Genomic DNA, 23,136 nt, shown 5'->3' on the forward strand with positions numbered 1-23,136 from the left:
TATAGTAGTAGATGAGTTTCACTACTTGAAAAGAAAAATGACTGATGACAGTGTAAGTAGGGAGGATATAAAATGTGACTGGCAATGGCAAGAAAAGAAGAACAGAAATTTGTTAACATCGAGTATAGATTTAAGTGTCAGGAAGCCTTTTCTGAAAATATTTATATGGTGTGTAGCCATATATGGAAGTGAAACATGTACATTAAACAGTTTAGACAAGAAGAGAATAGAATCTTTTAAAAAGTGTTGCTACAGAAGAATGCTGAAGATTAGATGGGTACATCATGTAACAAGTGAGGAGGTACTGAATAGAATTGGGGAGAAGAGAAATTTGTGGCACAACCTGACTAGAGGAAGGTATCAGTTGGTAGAACACATTCTGAGGCATCAAACAATCACAAATTTAGTACTGGAGGGACGTGTGGGGGCTTGAAATCGCAGAGGGAGCCCAAGAGATGAATACAGTATGCAGTTCCAGAAGGCTGTATGTTGCAGTAGTTAATTGGAGATGAAGAGACTTACACACGATAGAGTAGCATGGAGAGAGCTACATCAAATCAGCCTTCAGACTGAGGACGACAACAACAACATTCTATGATCAGTTCCAAATAAGCTAGGAAGTGTTATTGTTTATAAATTGAAATTCTAATAATAATTGGAGGTATTAAATTTTATCCTGTTAATCAAATTTTAGTAATTGTTGTATGTTTATTAACATGCACTTGAAATGACTAGTAGAAGAACTTCATATTAAAATGGGGCACATTCAAACATGTATGCATTGTAGCTATTTCCTAATTACTGTTCATGTAACAAATCTGTAACATAAACTAATTGTATAATATATTTGAATATAGTTAGTTAGGAAAAGATATGTTTCCAAACAAACAGGAGTTTAACGTTTCTTTAAGCTTTCTAGTTCTCAAAAAATTTCACTTAATACATAAAATCCATAAAATCTTTTAAACAAGACAAGAAAACAAAAAATTAAAGACAAAGGTAAAGACTTCTTTCAAGATAAATAAATTAGTATTAACAAAACTGAGGCAAAAATGCCAACACTAATATAAGCACAAATAATGAACTCAGGTTATGTAAGTATGATAGTCAAATAGCTCTAATTACTGTGCACCTGCACCCAAAATTCAACTCAATCCTACACCAAGACTGCAATCTGCTTTGTTGATATGAGCTGCATGAAATGGCTGTCCATGTGAAATCAGTGTTGAGGCAGGTGAATGGAACACGTAAAAGTATACAGAAACCAAGTCTGGCAATGTCGTCATCAGAGTGTAGACCTAACACAATAGCAGAAAGCTACTATTTTCGGTGGTATGTGCCACGGTATAAATCAAGAAACATTCTCAGTGTACATACAATGGATCAAATCGATCAGCAGTATCAGTTCACGAACTTCATGTTGGTAGCTGTTCTAGTGTCTAGGGATTCTAACAGCATCATACAATATTCGCATTCTTTTATGCAACTTACATTTAATAATTTGAACTCATTAAAATGGACTGTTGCATTTACTCACCAAACATCGCTTGACACAAAGATTGGAATTTGTATTGCTATTATAATGATGTTGTAAGGTGTACTCCAGTCTGCAGATTAAATTTTCAGAAGCCTTCTCACAAAAGTTAAACCGGTTCAAATGGCTCTGAGCAGTATGGGACTTATTATCTGTGGTCATCAGTCCCCTAGAACGTAGAGCCGGCCGGAGTGACCGAGCGGTTCTAGGCGCTGCAGTCTGAAACCGCGCGACCGCTACGGTCGCAGGTTCGAATCCTGCCTCGGGCATGGATGTGTGTCATGTCCTTAGGTTAGTTAGGTTTAAGTAGTTCTAAGTTCTAGGGGACTGATGACCTCAGAAGTTAAGTCCCATAGTGCTCAGAGCCATTTGAACCATTTTTAGAATGTAGAACTACTTGAACCTAACCAACCTAAGGACAGCACACACATCCATGCCCGAGGCAGGATTCGAACCTGCGACCGTAGCAGTCGCGCGGTTCCGGACTGAGCCCTACAACCGCTCGGTCACCGTGGCCGGCAAAAGTGAAAAAGTAGATGGTAAATCACGGATTTTCAAATATAACTGGAAAGGATTGTCTTCAACGCTTTCAACTCATTATGAGTAAGAGTCCCTAACAGTAGTTTGGAAAGTTTCATTAAACTGCCACAAATCTCTCTCGTGAGCTATTTTTTAGGTCCTTATTTTTTTTTACTGTATACAGGGTAAGCTACCTAAGTTAGCCCATCCTCACATACATCCTCAAAGATCGAATATATGGAGGAGTAATTTTCACTATTTTGTAGCAGACAAATAGGAAAATTCGGCCCTGCTGTACCAGATGCAAACAAACACATAATTCACGTACGATTTGTGTGTTTACCGTTGCACTTGAAGCCCGTTAGTCTGTGTTGTACATGGTATTCGTTTATGCTGGATGTCACCAAACTGTTAGAGCCGCAGTGTAATGCATTTCAACTGTCCAAAGCCCAGACGATTCGTCTCTGCAAACAGTACAAAATAATTGAAGAACATGGAAGTGTGAGGGAAACATACACCAGTGGAAAAGTATAGCAGCTGAGAGAGATGCAACTATTATTTTGGCAATGGTCGAGTACACTCGCTAGTACTATATGAGTATGAGTAGCCAGAGAACGGTTCCTCAACTACTACAATAAACGCATTTAACCCTTTCCGTAGTTTGCTCCACTGCCTGCTTTATGACAGTGGCTTTCAGAATCAATTATAACTGTCCACACTTGTTCTACCAAAACAGCAAAGTGATGCGACACTTCTGTGCAGGATCTGGTTTACCAATGAAGCATCGTTTACAAACCACAGCAAATCAATCTTCGCAATGTGCACTATTTTTCTACTGAAAATCTATGCTGGCTGCAAACAATGCATAAACAACGACCCTGATCTGCCACTGAGTAGTGTGGGCTTTTCAAGAAAAACATCAATGGTCCCATTTTATTGATAGAACTTTAAATAGCCACGTGTATAAACAGTTCCCAACAAATAAGCTGCAGTGTTTACTGGAATACGTCCCACTAGACGTTCCCATTCTGCATATATCGTACTAGACCTTCTTACAGATATTTGTGGATCAACTGGATCGGTCGTTTGGGGAACATAAAAAATCTTTCTCGCCCACCACACTTAATAGCTCACGACATTTGTACGTGGATGTCTACAACGAAACGTCGACGACCGCTGTACAAACGAAACACGCTGTAATATGGTAGTGTTTCTGTGATAAGTCGAGATGAAACTCAACTTGTAGAACTGTCATCCTAGAACCACTTTATATCACGTATAAATGCTCAGGATCAACATTTTCAGCACTTCATGTGGAATCATCATAATAAACACACGAACCTCAAACTTAGTAATTTTTCTCACACTTGGCCAGCTTTGCGAGCAAGTCATCTGACTGCCAAGACAGCAGAACACAGACTGATGGACTTCAGAGGCACAGGTCAACACAAGAACCATACGTGAGTTAGGTGTTTGCTTACATTTGGTATAATAGGGCAGACGTTCGTGGAACCTCTTCTCCTGACGTCGGGACAGTGGATTGCGGCACTGATATCTTGATACTGTTTCTCCGTATTGTCCTCTATTACATGGCGAAAACCGCACATCGATATATTTATTCTTTCTGGATGTACGTATTTTAGATGGCCTGCCTTAGCTGACTCACCCTGTATATATTGTGAAAATAATTATCTTACGACATTTCGCCGGCCGCCGTGGGTCAGGGGCTCTAGGCGCTTCAGTCCGGAACCGCGTTGCTCCTACGATTGCAACTTCGAATCCTGCATCGGGAATGGATGTGTGTGATGTCCTTAGGTTAGTTAGGTTTAAGTAGTTCTAAGTCTAGGGGACTGATGACCTCAGATGTTAAGTGCCATAGTGCTTAGAACCACTTTTTTCTCACACTTGGTGGAGCAGGAAAGCCATTTGTGAGACCTCTTCTCCTGACTGTGGGACTGTGGTTTATGTCACTGTTATCTTGTACTGTTTGATCAATTTTTTTCTTAAAATCGCTTATGAAGGCCTTTTCCAATGTCACAAAAAACATGTGCTTCACTTTTAAAAGAAGTCGATGTCAGAATTCGGCAAACAGAAATGCTTAGGCACACAAGAGAACACCCTACATTCTCCTCTGTAATTTAGAAAAACCCGCACTTGATATCTTTACTCATGTCTCAATTTAGTTTGGGTGGCCTGCCTAGCTATCTCACTCTGTGCATATTGACTCGTATCTTAATCCTATACTTTGCCCTAATATGGTTCTTTGGAATCTAATAATGTAAACAAAAGTAAAATGAAAATGCGTGATCAACAAAAGACTTCCTCAAGAATAAAATAGCCAGCTATTGGCTTTGTTATTTTATCCATAATGAATTTTTAGAACTCTGGGTTTGCTTCTAGAATAGGTAATGCTATAAAGACAGTAATCAGTAAGTAGCTATTAATTATTTTATTTTGTCACATCAGTTTTGCGTGTGACGCCCATCTTCAATCACGCATATAGTTCATTTCTTATTATACAATACTTAGTAAGTAATCAAAAATTTATTATCTTAATGGACATTTCCATTTTATTCTGGTAGGGCAACAATAAAATGGTTCAAATGGCTCTGAGCACTATGGGACTTAACTTCTGAGGTCATCAGTCCCCTAGAACGTAGAACTACTTAAACCTAACTAACCTAAGGACATCACACACATCCATGCCCGAGGCACGATTCGAACCTGCGACCGTAGCGGTCGCGCTGTTCCAGACTGTAGCGCCTAGAACCGCTCGGCCACTCCGGCCGGCGGGCAACAATACATTTGATGTTTCAAAATAAGTGATTTACCTATTTAGTTCATATATCGCCAAAGTATATACGACACCAAGTGGCTTGAATAGTGTATCGGTAGTTTTTCTGTTATTTCATGTGTAGCACTTTTGTTCCTATAACAAGCATGTATATAAAACTTGGTGCACTGATTAGAGTGCAAGTAAAACGATTAGTACACTGTGCCATTAAGATTGGTATTTAAACATGTACACGAATGCTGTGCACTTGTAAGCATTAACCAATACAATCCTTCTGTTCACACAGGTTCAGTTATCTTCTTTTGAGTCGACTCGTTTTCTTCGTTGTTCAGAGTTCATTATACAGGGTGATTCAAAAGGAATACCACAACTTTAGGAATTTAAAACTCTGCAACGACAAAAGGCAGAGCTAAGCACTATCTGTCGGCGAATTAAGGGAGCTATAAAGTTTCATTTAGTTGTACATTTGTTCGCTTGAGGCGCTGTTGACTAGGCGTCAGCGTCAGTTGATGCTAAGATGGCGACCGCTCAACAGAAAGCTTTTTGTGTTATTGAGTACGGCAGAAGTGAATCGACGACAGTTGTTCAGCGTGCATTTCGAACGAAGTATGGTGTTAAACCTCCTGATAGGTGGTGTATTAAACGTTGGTATAAACAGTTTACAGAGAATGGGTGTTTGTGCTAAGGGAAAAGTTCTGGACGGCCGAGAACGAGTGATGAAAATGTAGCACGCATCCAGCAAGCATTTGTTCGCAGCCCAGGAAAATCGACTCGCAGAGCTAGCAGAGAGCTGCAAATTCCACAATCAACTGTATGGAGAGTCCTACGAGAAAGGTTAGTTATGAAACCTGAACGTCAACTACCCGAGGCGATGGATCGGCCGCCAGGCAGCCCATGACAGAGCACTTCATCACTGGCCTCCAAGAAGCCCTGATCTTACCCCCTGCGATTTTTTCTTATGGGGGTATGTTAAGGATATGGTGTTTCGGCCACCTCTCCCAGCCACCATTGATGATTTGAAACGAGAAATAACAGCAGCTATCCAAACTGTTACGCCTGATATGCTACAGAGAGTGTGGAACGAGTTCGAGTATCGGGTTGATATTGCTCGTGTGTCTGGAGGGGGCCATATTGAACATCTCTGAACTTGTTTTTGAGTGAAAAAAAACCTTTTTAAATACTCTTTGTAATGATGTATAACAGAAGGTTATATTATGTTTCTTTCATTAAATACACATTTTTAAAGTTGTAGTATTCTTTTTGAATCACCCTGTATTTCATCATAACTGCTCTACTGCGGACGACATTATGCCACAGTTTTAAAAATCATTGTTATCACTGCACCACAAGAAGTATACTAAATGAATGTAAAATTTTTTGAAGTTCATCCCAGCCAGTGACGAAACACACCGGATGTCATTTGAGCGAGACGTCCGAATGATCACGTCAGCTATATGACTTCACTGTAAAGGGAAAATAATGCCTGTCTGACAGCACTGCAAGGTGCAGTAACAACATATAAATCTTACAAAAGAATGCCTTTCAGCCACTTACATTGCAGAGAGTGCCAAGTTGAAGAGCTGATAGCCGCAGTTCAGACGCTGAACTGTAGTGAAGACCGCTGATGAATCCAGAAAATCGGGTCACATTCAGTCACGCTTACCAAAGAATAGTGAGGCGCCCTGTCACGATTAGCGCGGCTCCGCCCGTCTGAGGTTCGACTCCTCCCTCGGGTGTGGGTGTGTGTGTTGTCCTTAGCGTAAGTTAGTTTAAGATTAAGTAGTATTTACGCTTAGGGACCGATAACCTCAGCATTTTGATCCCATATAACTTAACACAAATTCCCCACAAAAAATGTCGTTGCCGTTCATGAACCACTATAAATCCTATGGCTCCCACGCCCTTCTATTGACTGCATTTGGAGCTGACAAGCTTTTTGAGAATCTGTGATGCGCTGACTACAGGTACCTTTCACCAGTTCACTACTGCCTTCGAGACTGCAGCCAGTATAGTCTGCTGGACTTAGACTTGTGAGCTGCCAACCCCTGTTCTGCTGATGTGAAGACTTGATGCCTTCTATCACTAGATCACTATGGCCCAAGCTGATGGTACCTGGTGCACTATCACACTGTCTCTATACCGGTAGCTGCTGCTGTCCCTAACTGTGAGCTAATGCTGGTGTCCATGGCCTTTTTGGAGAGCCCATGATGTAATTCTGCACCATCATCGCCGTCCCATGTAGAAACACTGGAAGCTTACTAGGGCACTTACTTCGACGTCCAGGAGTGTGCTCGAGTAAAAAGTGCTGTCCCACTGTCGAGAAACTCCGCTGGACGAGTAACGTCTGCTGCCAGCCCACCTATTCTATAAGGCGCCGCTCTTGCTGCTGTGACCTTGCTGACAGCCTCAAGAGACTGTTGAGCTGAATGAATCACCTGCATGCTGCGTTCGCTGCTCTCCTCATTGCTATCACAACAGAGAATTGATTCCATTTTTAAACCAAAGCTGCTAAACGTATAATTAGCTAATGCTCTCATTAGCACACAGTGTGGCTTTCAGGCCCTCGCCACGGTGCTCCACGCTTCGTTATCCTGCATCCATAACGGTCACAGCCAACCGAACATTAAATCTATTGGTGACACAATTTGCTGTCACCTCGGGACTTTGGTGGCAGTGGAACCACGTCTGCAGCGTCAGCCATTGTCACTGTCTGTACTTGAAGCCAGGGACAGTGCTGTGTGATACGCGAGCGTTGTTCTTCTCGCCTTTCTGGTTGTGTTTATTTTTGTGTGGCCATTTCGAGTCGTAGGGGCATCAGTAGCATTCTCATAGTGTCATTTGTTTAACTTCACGAGCCTGCAGATTTGTCATAGTTTAGAGCTTATTGCAGGGCGACGTATTTAACGTCAGTGAGGTGTAAATTTTGTAATGTCTCAGGTCATGAGATACTATGCCAATTATATCTGACATTTGTTCATTTATATAAGGACTATTGTGATTCACGTTGGGGCACGACCCGGAGTAAGTGTTATAACTGTAGTTTTCTCCCATTACTTCTGTTATTGTAATGCCAGTTGTAGAATACGCAAAATACCAGACATACATGCAGCCACTGCAGGTGGGTCTGTTGCTGCTTTATCAGAACAAATGACTAAGTTATTAGTAGTAAATGCTCAGCAGAAGACATACAATGAGGAATTATGTAGTCAGGTAGAAGTGCTACATGCTATTCAGCGGCAGATTCGCTCAGAATCAGGAGAAGTAAAATCAGTGTTGAGTGTACCCTGTCCCTCTGTGAATCCGTTAGCAGCCAGCTTGATAACGCCTTTTCCAGAAAATCAGTGGAGGATTTAATTGTACTCATTAATGATGTAATAGCTACCGCGAAATTGAGCAGCTGGGCAGATGAAACATACACTCCTGGAAATGGAAAAAAGAACACATTGACACCGGTGTGTCAGACCCACCATACTTGCTCCGGACACTGCGAGAGGGCTGTACAAGCAATGATCACACGCACGGCACAGCGGACACACCAGGAACCGCGGTGTTGGCCGTCGAATGGCGCTAGCTGCGCAGCATTTGAGCACCGCCGCCGTCAGTGTCAGCCAGTTTGCCGTGGCATACGGAGCTCCATCGCAGTCTTTAACACTGGTAGCATGCCGCGACAGCGTGGACGTGAACCGTATGTGCAGTTGACGGACTTTGAGCGAGGGCGTATAGTGGGCATGCGGGAGGCCGGGTGGACGTACCGCCGAATTGCTCAACACGTGGGGCGTGAGGTCTCCACAGTACATCGATGTTGTCGCCAGTGGTCGGCGGAAGGTGCACGTGCCCGTCGACCTGGGACCGGACCGCAGCGACGCACGGATGCACGCCAAGACCGTAGGATCCTACGCAGTGCCGTAGGGGACCGCACCGCTACTTCCCAGCAAATTAGGGACACTGTTGCTCCTGGGGTATCGGCGAGGACCATTCGCAACCGTCTCCATGAAGCTGGGCTACGGTCCCGCACACCGTTAGGCCGTCTTCCGCTCACGCCCCAACATCGTGCAGCCCGCCTCCAGTGGTGTCGCGACAGGCGTGAATGGAGGGACGAATGGAGACGTGTCGTCTTCAGCAATGAGAGTCGCTTCTGCCTTGGTGCCAATGATGGTCGTATGCGTGTTTGGCGCCGTGCAGGTGAGCGCCACAATCAGGACTGCATACGACCGAGGCACACAGGGCCAACACCCGGCATCATGGTGTGGGGAGCGATCTCCTACACTGGCCGTACACCACTGGTGATCGTCGAGGGGACACTGAATAGTGCACGGTACATCCAAACCGTCATCGAACCCATCGTTCTACCATTCCTAGACCGGCAAGGGAACTTGCTGTTCCAACAGGACAATGCACGTCCGCATGTATCCCGTGCCACCCAACGTGCTCTAGAAGGTGTAAGTCAACTACCCTGGCCAGCAAGATCTCCGGATCTGTCCCCCATTGAGCATGTTTGGGACTGGATGAAGCGTCGTCTCACGCGGTCTGCACGTCCAGCACGAACGCTGGTCCAACTGAGGCGCGAGGTGGAAATGGCATGGCAAGCCGTTCCACAGGACTACATCCAGCATCTCTACGATCGTCTCCATGGGAGAATAGCAGCCTGCATTGCTGCGAAAGTTGGATATACACTGTATTAGTGCCGACATTGTGCATGCTCTGTTGCCTGTGTCTATGTGCCTGTGGTTCTGTCAGTGTGATCATGTGATGTATCTGACCCCAGGAATGTGTCAATAAAGTTTCCCCTTCCTGGGACAATGAATTCACGGTGTTCTTATTTCAATTTCCAGGAGTGTAGTTGCGTATGGATAAGTTATGGGCAAGGCTAAAACATATGTGATGTATCATTTACTAAGGCAGTAATGTTCCAGCGGCTACCTAAGGCCCTTCCCAGCGCTACTGGAAACAGAATAGCATGGGGTTCTTCAGGGAAAAACTAAGTTATTTGGTGCAGAACCACATGAATCGGTAGAATCCTTCTCTGGTACAATCCGAAAGATCGATGCGCAAAGGTATGAGATGATGCAGAGTGCAGAGGCTGGTGCAGTCACGCTACATGAAGCTGACAATAGGGCTCTCGGTATCTTCTTACGGAGTATCACACAGAGTCAGGATGGAGAATTCATCCGATCTGGCCGCAGCTATTAGGATCGCCACATAGGTAGTATAAATCAATATTGCTACAAAATGACGTAATGGCCGTCGGGACTTTGTGTCCGAAGTGAACTCTTTACAGATTTGGACGTAAGGGGCATCTGTAAAATCAGTGTCGTCAACCGGGGTGCTACGAGCGGGAGTGTCAGTTACAAGGCACGAGAATGCAGGAGTAATAAGCGAGGAAAACAGCAACCGAAAAAGCGTCCATTAAATACAAATGGGAAGGCATCGCCCGTCGTGAGCCGTTCCCCGTAGTACATAATATTCCACGGATGTATGCAGAGACGGATTACGGGTTAGGTGGCGTAGGTGACAATGACTGAAATCATTAGCCACAATACTGCTCGACTTTAGCACTGGGTCTAAAGAGCTTTCGTGAGAACACGTAAGTGTTCTCAAATATTGGTGAAAGTTATTCTACAATTCTCGGACTGAACTTCCATGATAAACATCGTGCTAAAATCGATCTTTTGCGGTCTATAACTGAGGTAGGTGGAACTTTTTTTCCGTAGTGAAGAACAATCGCAGGCGAGGCAATGTCGCAAGTTGCACTGATTGTGAAGGTCTTGCTAACTGAACTACGAACACGTATTCTAAGAACTGGTTCCCGTGATGATGTACCACCCAGGAAACTTAGTTTTGATTTCTGTAGGTACCGATTTACCACAGAAGGCATTGTGTGTTGTAGAGCCACTTTTGAGTAATTAAGAATCGGATGAAATACATTGCTTTGAGCACAATATCACGGCGTGTATTACCGATATAAAAGCGATGAGTTTATACTTCCTATTAACCTGGATAATCTTGGCGTGACCGAGGTCAGTCTACCAAACGAGTTAATGATTGCCACTTTAGATGTTCTGTATGAAAAAGATATTGATAGTCTATGAGATGAGCAGAGTCACCAACAAACCGTTAGCGCATCTACATTGTTTAAAAATGTGAATCATTTGCAAGGGGGTGATCGACAAACGATGGCAGCTTCATTACTACAATTCATGGATTTGTTCGATAGAAACGATCCGTTAGCAGCGACACCAGTTACACGGCATTATATAGCTACTGGTAATAATACTTCACTCTACAGCACCTGTAATCATTAATGGAGGAATTTATTAACCAGCAACTGAAAGAAGGCGTAACAGAACGTAGTGTCATTAGCCCATGGAGGGCAAGCGTCGTCATTGCCCCGTAAAAATCACCAGATAGTACCAAGAAATACAGATTCTTCTGCGATTACCGATACCAGAACGTAACTGACATATATCCCATCTAAAACATTACTGAGGCGTTGGATAATTTAGGCCAATCCAGGTGTGTTGAGCTATGGATCTAAGATGCCGATATGTCGCTGACCACATTACTGTTCGTTGATAACAGCCAGCTATGTTTTCTGGAAAAATAATACCTAACACCGATTAGATGTACACTTTAAGGTGCACCTGAAGAAGGTATTAGCAGTGTCGAAATCGATCATGCATTACAGATATTATAAAACCATCATTGGAGACAGAGCCCGTTCTATTTACAATTGCGAACTGACAACTTTGGATACATTCTCAGCTGTGAGAAAGATGGAACGTTTTTAGCACTTCAGGAGACTTTAGAGCGCACACTGAACACTATAAAAATGATCTGTCACGCTTTCTCATATACAATACCAAAAGTGAAATGTTGTTGTTGTTGTGGTCTTCAGTCCTGAGACTGGTTTGATGCAGCTCTCCATGCTACTCTATCCTGTGCAAGCTTTTTCATCTCCCAGTACCTACTGCAACCTACATCCTTCTGAATCTGCTTAGTGTATTGATCTCTTGGTCTCCCTCTACGATTTTTACCCTCCACGCTGCCCTCCAATGCTAAATTTGTGATCCCTTGATGCCTCAAAACATGTCCTACCAACCGATCCCTTCTTCTAGTCAAGTTGTGCCACAAACTTCTCTTCTCCCCAATCCTATTCAATACCTCCTCATTAGTTACGTGATCTACCCACCTTATCTTCAGCATTCTTCTGTAGCACCACATTTCGAAAGCTTCTATTCTCTTCTGGTCCAAACTGGTTATCGTCCATGTTTCACTTCCATACATGGATACACTCCATACAAATACTTTCAGAAACGACTTCCTGACACTTAAATCTATGCTCGATGTTAACAAATTTCTCTTCTTCAGAAACGATTTCCCTGCCATTGCCAGTCTACATTTTATATCCTCTCAACTTCGGCTATCATCAGTTATTTTACTCCCTAAATAGCAAAACTCGTTTACTACTTTAAGTGTCTCATTTCCTAATCTAATCCCCTGAGCATCACCCGATGTAATTTGACTACATTCCATTATCCTCGTTTTGCTTTTGTTGATGTTCATCTTATATCCTCCTTTCAAGACACTGTCCATTCCGTTCAACTGTTCTTCCAAGTCCTTTGCTGTCTCTGACAGAATTACAGTGTCATCGGCGAACCTCAAAGTTTTTACTTCTTCTCCATGAATTTTAATACCTACTCCGAATTTTTCTTTTGTTTCCTTTACCGCTTGCTCAATATACAGATTGAATAACATCGGGGAGAGGCTACAACCCTGTCTCACTCCTTTCCCAACCACTGCTTCCCTTTCATGCCCCTCGACTCTTATAACTACCATCTGGTTTCTGTACAAATTGTAAATAGCCTTTCGCTCCCTGTATTTTACCCCAGCCACGTTCAGAATTTGAAAGAGAGTATTCCAGTTAACATTGTCAAAAGCTTCCTCTAAGTCTACAAATGCTAGAAACGTAGGTTTGCCTTTTCTTAATCTTTCTTCTAAGATAAGTCGTAAGGTTAGTATTGCCTCACGTGTTCCAACATTTCTACGGAATCCAAACTACCAGTTTTTCCATTCGTCTGTAAAGAATTCGCATTAGTATTTTGCAGCTGTGACTTATTAAACTGATAGTTCGGTAATTTTCACATCTGTCAACACCTGCTTTCTTTGGGATTGGAATTATTATATTCTTCTTGAAGTCTGTGGGTATTTCGCCTGTCTCATACATCTTGCTCACCAGATGGTAGAGTTTTGTCATGACTGGCTCTCCCAAGGCCGTCAGTAGTTCTAATGGAATGTTGTCTACTCCTGGGGCCTTGTTTCGACTCAGGTCTTTCAGTGCTCTGTCAAATTCTTCACGCAGTATCTTATCTCCCATTTCATCTTCATCTACATCCTCTTCCATTTCCATAATATTGTCCTCAAGTACATCGCCCTTGTATAAACCCTCTATATACTCCTTCCACCTTTCTGCCTTCCCTTCTTTGCTTAGAACTGGGTTGCCATCTGAGCTCTTGATATTCATACAAGTGGTTCTCTTCTCTCCAAAGGTCTCTTTAATTTTCCTGTAGGCAGTATCTATCTTACCCCTAGTGAGACAAGCCTCTACATCCTTACATTTGTCCTCTAGCCATCTATGCTTAGCCATTTTGCACTTTCTGTCGATCTCATTTTTGAGACGTTTGTATTCCTTTTTGCCTGCTTCATTTACTGCATTTTTATATTTTCTCCTTTCATCAATTAAATTCCATATTTCTTCTGTTACCCAAGGATTTCTATTAGCCCTCGTCTTTTTACCTACTTGATCCTCTGCTGCCTTCACTACTTCATCCCTCAAAGCTACCCATTCTTCTTCTACTGTATTTCTTTCCCCCATTCCTGTCAATTGTTCCCTTATGCTCTCCCTGAAACTCTCTACAACCTCTGGTTCTTTCAGTTTATCCAGGTCCCATCTCCTTAAATTCCCACCTTTTTTGCAGTTTCTTCAGTTTCAATCTGCAGTTCATAACCAATAGATTGTGGTCAGAATCCACATCTGCCCCTGGAAATGTCTTACAATTTAAAACCTGGTTCCTAAATCTCTGTCTTACCATTATATAATCTATCTGATACCTATTAGTATCTCCAGGATTCTTCCAGGTATACAACCTTCTTTTATGATTCATGAATTGTTAGCTATGGTTAGGTTATGCTCTGTGCAAAATTCTACAAGGCGGCTTCCTCTTTCATTTCTTCCCCCCAGTCCATATTCACCTACTATGTTGTTCACCGAGCGAGGTGGCGCAGTGGTTAGACACTGGACTCGCATTCGGGAGGACGACGGTTCAATCCCGCGTCCTGCCATCCTGATTTAGGTTTTCCGTGATTTCCCTAAATCACTCCAGGCAAATGCCGGGATGGTTCCTCTGAAAGGGCACGGCCGAATTCCTTCCCCATCCTTCCCTAATCCGATGAGACCGATGACCTCGCTGTCTGGTCTCCTTCCCCGAAACCAACCAACCAACCACCTACTATGTTTCCTTCTTTCCCTTTTCCTACTGACGAATTCCAGTCACCCATGACTATTAAATTTTCGTCTCCCTTCACTACCTGAATAATTTCTTTTATCTCGTCATACATTTCATCAATTTCTTCATCATCTGCAGAGCTAGTTGGCATATAAACTTGTACTACTGTAGTAGGCATGGGCTTTGTGTCTATCTTGGCCACAATAATGCGTTCACTATGCTGTTTGTAGTAGCTAACCCGCACTCCTATTTTTTTATTCATTATGAAACCTACTCCTGCATTACCCCTATTTGATTTTGTATTTATAACCCTGTTTTCACCTGACCAAAAGTCTTGTTCCTCCTGCCACCGAACTTCGCTAATTCCCACTATATCTAACTTTAACCTATCCATTTCCCTTTTTAAATTTTCTAACCTACCTGCCCGATTAAGGGCTCTGACATTCCACGCTCCGATCCGTAGAACGCCAGTTTTCTTTCTCCTGATAACGATGTCCTCTTGAGTAGTCCCCGCCCGGAGATCCGAATGGGGGACTATTTTACCTCCGGAATATTTTACCCAAGAGGACGCCATCATCATTTAATCATACAGTAAAGCTGCATGTCATACAGTAATGTGAAATACCATGTTGAAATTTCTGACACAAAGAAACTTGTACAGGAGTACGAAAACGGGTTCAAATGGTTCAAATGGCTCTGAGCACTATGGGACTCAACTGCTGAGGTCATTAGTCCCCTAGAACTTAGAACTAGTTAAACCTAACTAACCTAAGGACATCACAAACATCCATGCCCGAGGCAGGATTCGAACCTGCGACGTAGCGGTCTTGCGGTTCCAGACTGCAGCGCCTTTAACCGCACGGCCACTTCGGCCGGCGACGAAAACGGGGATAATGGGTGAAGAGACAAATAAACAGTGATGATTCTGATACATATTCGGTGTCAAATGCATCGCCTCTCACAGAAAAACTACGCAAGTTAGCGCCCAAGGCAGACCTGTAGATTTCTAACGAAAAGACCCACTATGTGTGTAATCTTCGTCTATACCGCAAAAAAAAAAAAAACTGAATTACAAGTGGAATATGAAACAATTTCACAGGCATCCTCCGCCAAAAGTTTTGCAACGTCATACTGCTAATAAGCGGACCGTGAGCCAACATACAGGGTGTTTCAAAAATGACCGGTATATTTGAAATGGCAATAAAAACTAAACGAGCAGCGATAGAAATACACCGTTTGTTGCAATATGCTTGGGACAACAGTACATTTTCAGGCAGACAAACTTTCGAAATTACAGTAGTTACAATTTTCAACATCAGATGGCGCTGCGGTCTGGGAAACTCTATAGTACGATATTTTCCACATATCCACCATGCGTAGCAATAATATGGCGTAGTCTCTGAATGAAATTACCCGAAACCTTTGACAACGTGTCTGGCGGAATGGCTTCACATGCAGATGAGATGAACTGCTTCAGCTGTTCAATTGTTTCTGGATTCTGGCGGTACACCTGGTACACCTGGTCTATCTTGCATAAACCACGAGGTGTTCGCAGTGTCGTCTAAGGCAGTTTGTACCGCCACAAATTCACGAAGTATGTCCAGATAGCGTGATGCAGTAATCGTTTCGGATCTGAAAAATGGGCCAATGATTCCTTTGGAAGAAATGGCGGCCGAGACCAGTACTTTTTGAGGATGCAGGGACGATGGGACTGCAGCATGGGGCTTTTCGGTTCCCCATATGCGCCAGTTCTGTTTATTGACGAAGCCGTCCAGGTAAAAATAAGCTTCGTCAGTAAACCAAATGCTGCCCACATGCATATCGCCGTCATCAATCCTGTGCACTATATCGTTAGCGAATGTCTCTCGTGCAGCAATGGTAGCGGCGCTGAGGGGTTGCCGCGTTTGAATTTTGTATGGATAGAGGTGTAAACTCTGGCGCATGAGACGATACGTGGACGTTGGCGTCATTTGGACCGCAGCTGCAACACGGCGAATGGAAACCCGAGGCCGCTGTTGGATCACCTGCTGCACTAGCTGCGCGTTGCCCTCTGTGGTTGCCGTACGCGGTCGCCCTACCTTTCCAGCACGTTCATCCGTCACGTTCCCAGTCCGTTGAAATTTTTCAAACAGATCCTTTATTGTATCGCTTTTCGGTCCTTTGGTTACATTAAACCTCCGTTGAAAACTTCGTCTTGTTGCAACAACACTGTGTTCTAGGCGGTGGAATTCCAACACCAGAAAAATCCTCTCTTGTAAGGAATAAACCATGTTGTCTACAGCACACTTGCACGTTGTGAACAGCACACACTTACAGCAGAAGGACGACGTACAGAATGGCGCACCCACAGACTGTGTTGTCTTCTATATCTTTCACATCACTTGCAGCGCCATCTGTTGTTGAAAATTGTAACTACTGTAATTTCGAAAGTTTGTCCGCCTGAAAATGTACTGTTGTCCCAAGCATATTGCAACAAACGGTGTATTTCTATCGCTGCTCGTTTAGTTTTTATTGCCGTTTCAAATATACCAGTCATTTTTGAAACACCCTGTAGGAAGAACTGCCATATTACAAAATAAATTAATGAATCAAAAAAAAAAGTATCACACATCTCAAAATCGTGACTTTCAAGCCGCCAGTTGGTTTGCTTAACATCTGTATGCATAATAAATATATATTGTATTTGGGGACACCATAACGTTGCAGGAAAAATAAAGAGGGGGGAATTATAAGTAAAACATAAAACATCTGGTTCTACACACAAAAAATTGAATTCGAATGGAGAGGAGAATACAACTACATCTATACATATTGCGCAAGCCACCTTACAGTGTTGGTGGGGGTGCGGTGGGGAGGGGGGGGGTACCCTGTACCGCTACCAGTCATTTCCTTTCCTGTTTCACTCTCCAACAGAGCGAAAAGGAAAACAACTATCTATATGCCTCCGTATGAGCCCTCATTTATCGTATTCTCCTCGTCCTTGCGCGAAGTGTACGTTGACGGCAGTAAAAGTCGTTCTGCAGTCAGCTTCAGCTTTATTAATGGCGTTCCTCAAAACAACGTCGCCTTCCCTCCAGGGATTTCCATTTGAATTCCCGAAGCGTCTCCGTAAAGCTTACGTCTTATTCGAATCAATCGGTAACAAATCTAGCAGCCAGCGTCTGAACTGCTTCGATGTCTACCTTTAATCAGAGCTGGTTGGGATCTCAAACACTCAACCAGTACTCCAGAATAGGTCGCACTAATGTCCTACATTTCCTAAAATTTCCCCAATAAACCGAAGTCGACTAATCACTCTCTCTACTACAATCCCTACATGCTCGTTGCATTTCATATTTTTTCGCAACATTACGCCCAGATATTTAAAGGAAGTGATTGTGTCACGCAGTGCATTACTAACATGTATTCTAACAGTACAGGTTTTGTTTTGCTACTCATTTGCATTAATTTACATTTTTCTGCATTGAGGTTTAGTTGCCATTCATCACATCGAGTAGAATTTTTTCTAAGTCATCTTGCATATTCTTACAGTTACTGATATGATACGCGAGTTGGGGTGTCAGTCACTGAAACAAAGGCGGTTTTCTTTGCGGCGAGATCTATTTACGATATTTCAATCACCAATTTTCTCTTCCGAACGCGAAAATATTTTGTTGGCACCCACCTACGTGGGGAGAAATGATCATCGTAATAAAGTAAGAGAAATGAGAGCTCGAACGAAAAGATTTAGGTGTTCCTTTTTCCCACGCGCCATTGGAGAGTGGAATGGTAGAGTAGTAGTATGAAAATGGTTCGATGAACCCTCTGCAAGGCACTTAAGTGAGAATTGCTGAGTAACCATGTAGATGTACATGTAGACGAACGATAACATCTTCCAATATGCCACACCATCATCAGCAGACAGCCGCAGATCGCTTTCGACCCTGCCCGCCATATCATTTTTGTATGATTCTACACCCTAACAAACAAGTGTCACACTGTCGAGAGACCTTCGGCACTCTGTGGACGTATTTACAGAATGGGCATCAACAGACTCATCATAACCTTGCGACATTATCAGTCGAAACAAGGTCTGATTAACTGGTTAGAAAACTGAAGGAAGCCTTACAAGAAATGAATAGCACGAAAGATATGAGAAATCTTGTAGCTTTTGATACACTGGTAATAGTGCACAGATTCACGCTGAAACTTAAAAAGAAAGCTACCACTACATGATCAGAAGAACGTGAGAAAACGACGGTACTTACATGAGAAACGTCTGAACTGATGAGAAGGCATAAACACTGAGTGAGGCTGATTAACGAACTAAAAAGCACTGATTAAACGGACAAAACAAGCAAAGGAACAAGGAAGGAAGCAAAAATTTGCGATCTGAACATAATGTAAACAACGGCTCACCTTCGCTATCCTGCGGCGGCTTCGTTACATCTGTGGACATTCTGTTGCTGAAATAAACCACTCGCCTGCTGAAGAGTTCTTGCGCGAATGGCGTGCCCCTGACTGCACGGCGCTTGCGCCTTTTCCGTGTCTCTCGTTCTATTCGTTTTGTCGACTGCAGCAGGTGTTTAGGAGAGGAGCGAAGGGGAAGCGCAAGAGGTATGTTTCCATATCGTGTTTTGTGTTTCAGCAGCAGATGAGGCGCTGGAGTTATTACTCGGTACCTCTATAGCTGCCAGGAATCGTGTAACTGTCACTTTGCGCCCTTTTGCAACTGACACTTCATTCTTGGTAATGGCGAAGAAACTCGTGTTCTTTTGTTGGCGAAACGAGGCACGGCGAAACAATATGCCACTGGTGGTTTGCGTGTCGTAAGAAAGGAGCGTACATCTGCATCCACAAGCCTCTACTTGCGGGTTTCAGTTTTCATCTCGACGGAAAGAAAATTTATCAGCAAGATGATGTCGGATTACACGCATAAATAGTAGTACACGTCCAAATCAAGCGTGATGCAGAGCAGCAGCAAGATACCTGTTACAGAAAGTTATTACAGAACTTCAGCGTTAATGAATTTGTATCTACAAAAAAAGATTTCAATGTTGCTTAAAGACACCTTCATTAAAAGCGCAGTGGGAAAATTTCCATGAAGGAACAATAAGCTTAAGTATCTGACAGTTCCCCGTATTTTCCCGACGAAAACAATAGTATGAGTTGTAACATCTACGTTCACACGAAGGCGCACTGCAGACCGAATCTCGTACGTTAAATCACTTAGCGTTACCGGTCTACGTGTCTGCAGTATGGCGTGCAGTATAAGAAAGCAATCTTTCGTTCTAATTTCGCGAGTTGCCAGTCAGTTGTGTCTAATGAGAATGATGGTGTCTGGAAAAAAAGTGAGTTTTAAGCATTTTGCACTATTATAAGAAACACTCGTTTATATTTCCCGTAACAGGCTGTAAATGAACGAAGCAATAGTGACACGTATGGTCCAGTCTTCCATGAGATCTTTTTTGAACTAAAATTAGCAGCTTATCACAAGGAAGACACATGCTCTCGCCCGTCGTTACGTAAAGGGTATCCCACGTAATGATTATATTCCTAATAATTCATGAATGGTTCAGTACACTGAAATATCAGGAGACCTGATGGGCAGATCAAGACAGAATTTTTGGAACTTCGTGGATAGTGAAGTATGCCCTGAAAACACAAGATGTTGTTGTTATCTTGGTCTTTAGTCTGAAGAGTGCTTAGGTGCTGTTGGGAACTGATCTAGACAAAGACGTTTCTATCTTAGATTTGCTGTAGATAAAGTCAGAGACATACACTATTAGACTGGCAAAGACGTAGCTTTTACTGAACCTTGACGTCTGGAAAGGTAAGATACGGCGTCATTAAGTTTGTGGGTGATGCTAACTCGGTTTTCTGAAACGAAATGGCATTGTAAGCTTTAGTAGGTTGTTTAAAGAATTTCTGTAGTTGAGCAAATATTTGCGTAGTAGTTGAGTTTAACAAGTACATTGTAGAATGGTGTTATGAGAAGAGCATCAAGTTGCATATATACTCGTTTAAAGCAGACTGTAGTTTTCGTAAGACCACTCAAATGAATAAAGACACTTGTTATCAACGACAAATAGCACGTTCTGCTTATAGGAGCACTTTCATAACGAGCATACTATTCGAAGGTACCGGAGCCTCAGTCTGTCAGCAAATGCAGGGCACAAAAAATCACACAACAAGTAATCTGAAAAACCTTAGCATTAGCAACAGAGACAGCTGTGCCTTCTATAAGCAACAGAAGTTATCACATATGCAACTGTCCAGGACACAGACACATTACTTCTAACATACAAAATCTAACAAGCCCCGCAGTCGCTGAACATATTACCCTATTCAGGCTCTGTAAGACTGCAAAATATCCATAATGTATTGTGGATCCCTCTGAAGATAACTAATTACTAACTCAGTTTATCATCATAGTTATAACATAGAACAAACATAAAATAACGTGAATCCTCTTGAACAAATCGAATTACTAACATAATTATCAACATACTTGTGACAGACATTTTCTTGTATGACAGCTGTCCACTTAGAACCTGTATTTGTATAAGCAGCATAGGATTATAAAACACCCATATAAATTGTGGGAGACCTCCGTGTATAGAATACATTATTAAGCACTATATTTATCCACTGGCTATGTCTTAACTACTTGCGGCATTGTCTCTAAAAGATTGGAGTTCCTATTCAAACTGAAGATTCATCGCCACATGTACACACACACCATGGCCACAATATAATTGGGTGTATCAGATATAGAACAAACTTAGCCACACAATCAAGAAATTCATCAGCCAAAAGTTACCACATCTTCTGAAGTAACAGACTCACAATAATTCCATGTATGGAAGCAGCCACATAAATAATCCATTCTCAAGTCACAGGCCAACTATTGAGCATAACACCTCCCTCAAAGTTCTACTCAATGTCTCTAACAGGTCCACAGTAACTCCATGCATGCAAACAGCCAAGCAGCTAAAAACCCGCTTTCCATTCACCACCAGACTGCTACGCACAACTTCGTTCCCTTTTTATGGCAACCGATCGAGGTGGCGCAGTGGTTAGACACTGGACTCGCATTCGGGAGGACGACGGTTCAATCCCGCGTCCGGCCATCCTGATTTAGGTTTTCCGTGATTTCCCTAAATCGCTCCAGGCAAATGCCGGGATGGTTCCTTTCAAAGGGCACGGCCGACTTCCTTCCCCGTCCTTCCCTAATCCGATGAGACCGATGACCTCGCTGTCTGGTCTCCTTCCCCAAACCAACCAACCAACCTTTTTATGGCCGAGTACTACCAACCTGGTCTCAGCTCGTGGGCAGACTGCCAAGCACAACCACTTCCTTCTTTGTGGCTGCTATGAGAGTCACTGTCCTCTAAGTGCACTGCCTGCTCACATGATGAACACTCGCTATCCAGAGAGACAAACTACACTCAGTGACAGCTAGGTACAAGTCAACTCAGAAAGCCTAATCGATATAGTGATAAACACAGTACAAAACACACACACACACACACACACACAGTAAGAGAGCCAGAGACAACTTTATCACACAAACACACATATTCTGCCCTCCCAATCACAGCCCAGTATTTTACCAAAGTAAAACAGCATTTCAGAGGAACCAGTAAGTCCTGCACTATATCATTGTGAGCTTCTGGTACTAGCTTACTGATGTCGGTGCATGTGCATTGACATAATTTCAAATGTACCAAATTTTTTTTCTCACACAAGTAGAGACTTGCACAGTCTCCATGCATGTTATATTTCGCCGAGTCGATATAAATGCACTTGTGAGTAAATTCTTGCTTTCTCTTCCAGGACATCGTTCATCAAGCATAGATGTAGCCAATGTAGGAATGACTCCCAAAGCAGTTATATTATGCACGCCTTAAGAACTAGAAGCAATGTATCAAACAGACTTAAACCATTTCCTATTACAGATATTACACCTTCAGTGCACTTAATGTATTATGTGTACGTAAAAGGAAAACTGAAAACGAAAGAAGTCGAAGACAGAAAACGTGCACTTAAGCAATGGACGAAAACAATTCCTGGGAAGGAAGAGTGGATGGCAGAAAGCTTGAAAATACTCGCTTCTTGCTTATAGAAATGTGTGTTAAATAATGTTGGCAAAGCGACTGTTCAGTACGTTATTTCATCGAAATGACATTTAGTTCCCACAGTGTGACAGCGTAAGTCAGCCCTCGCGAAGTGTACCACATCCTGAAAATTAGATCAACAGTAACAATAAGCAAACCAAGTGTGTTTTGCACTTGTACAGAACTATAATACAGACAATTTAGATATCGAAAATAACAATGTGATATTAAATTTGGGGGTCATTGTCCACTGAATCAGATGGGGTACAAATATGGAACAACTGTCATCGACAAATGCACCTTAACATATAAGTTGGATCAGTAGTGACAATAAGTGAGCCACGCGTGTTTTTTACTGTTATACAAGAAATCATTTGATTTGTTTTTATGAATAATACAGACTATTTATACTGCTTTTTTATTTCAGTGAAAAGACCGACGTTTCGTTCTCACTTAGAATATTCCTCTGTGTCGAAGCCTGTCCGTCGTTGCCTTTGAAAGGAGTAAGCTGCCATGTTGATCCAAGTGTCTACGGAACTAAGATATACTATGTGATCAAAAATATCCGGACACCCCCAAAAACATACGTTTTCCATATTAGAAGCATTGTGCTGCCACATACTGGCAGGTACTCCATATAAGCGAACTCAGTAGTCATTAGACATCGTGAGAGGGCAGAATGGGGTG

The 23,136-nt window shown here is 42.7% G+C and overlaps 1 protein-coding gene across 1 annotated transcript in view; it reads right to left on the reverse strand.

Annotated features, from left to right (window-relative positions):
* Positions 1-18,822, reverse strand: part of LOC126252746 (sialin-like) — a 140,867-nt gene extending 122,045 nt beyond the window's left edge. Inside the window, exon 1 of the mRNA XM_049953651.1 lies at positions 18,749-18,822. Within this exon, the coding sequence (XP_049809608.1) occupies positions 18,749-18,788 (40 nt within the window). The 5' untranslated portion in view covers positions 18,789-18,822. The remainder of the gene's footprint in view (positions 1-18,748) is intronic.
* Between the last annotated feature and the right edge of the window lie 4,314 nt (positions 18,823-23,136).

This window comes from Schistocerca nitens, chromosome 4 (assembly GCF_023898315.1).
Source record: "Schistocerca nitens isolate TAMUIC-IGC-003100 chromosome 4, iqSchNite1.1, whole genome shotgun sequence".
Lineage (NCBI taxonomy): Eukaryota > Metazoa > Arthropoda > Insecta > Orthoptera > Acrididae > Schistocerca > Schistocerca nitens.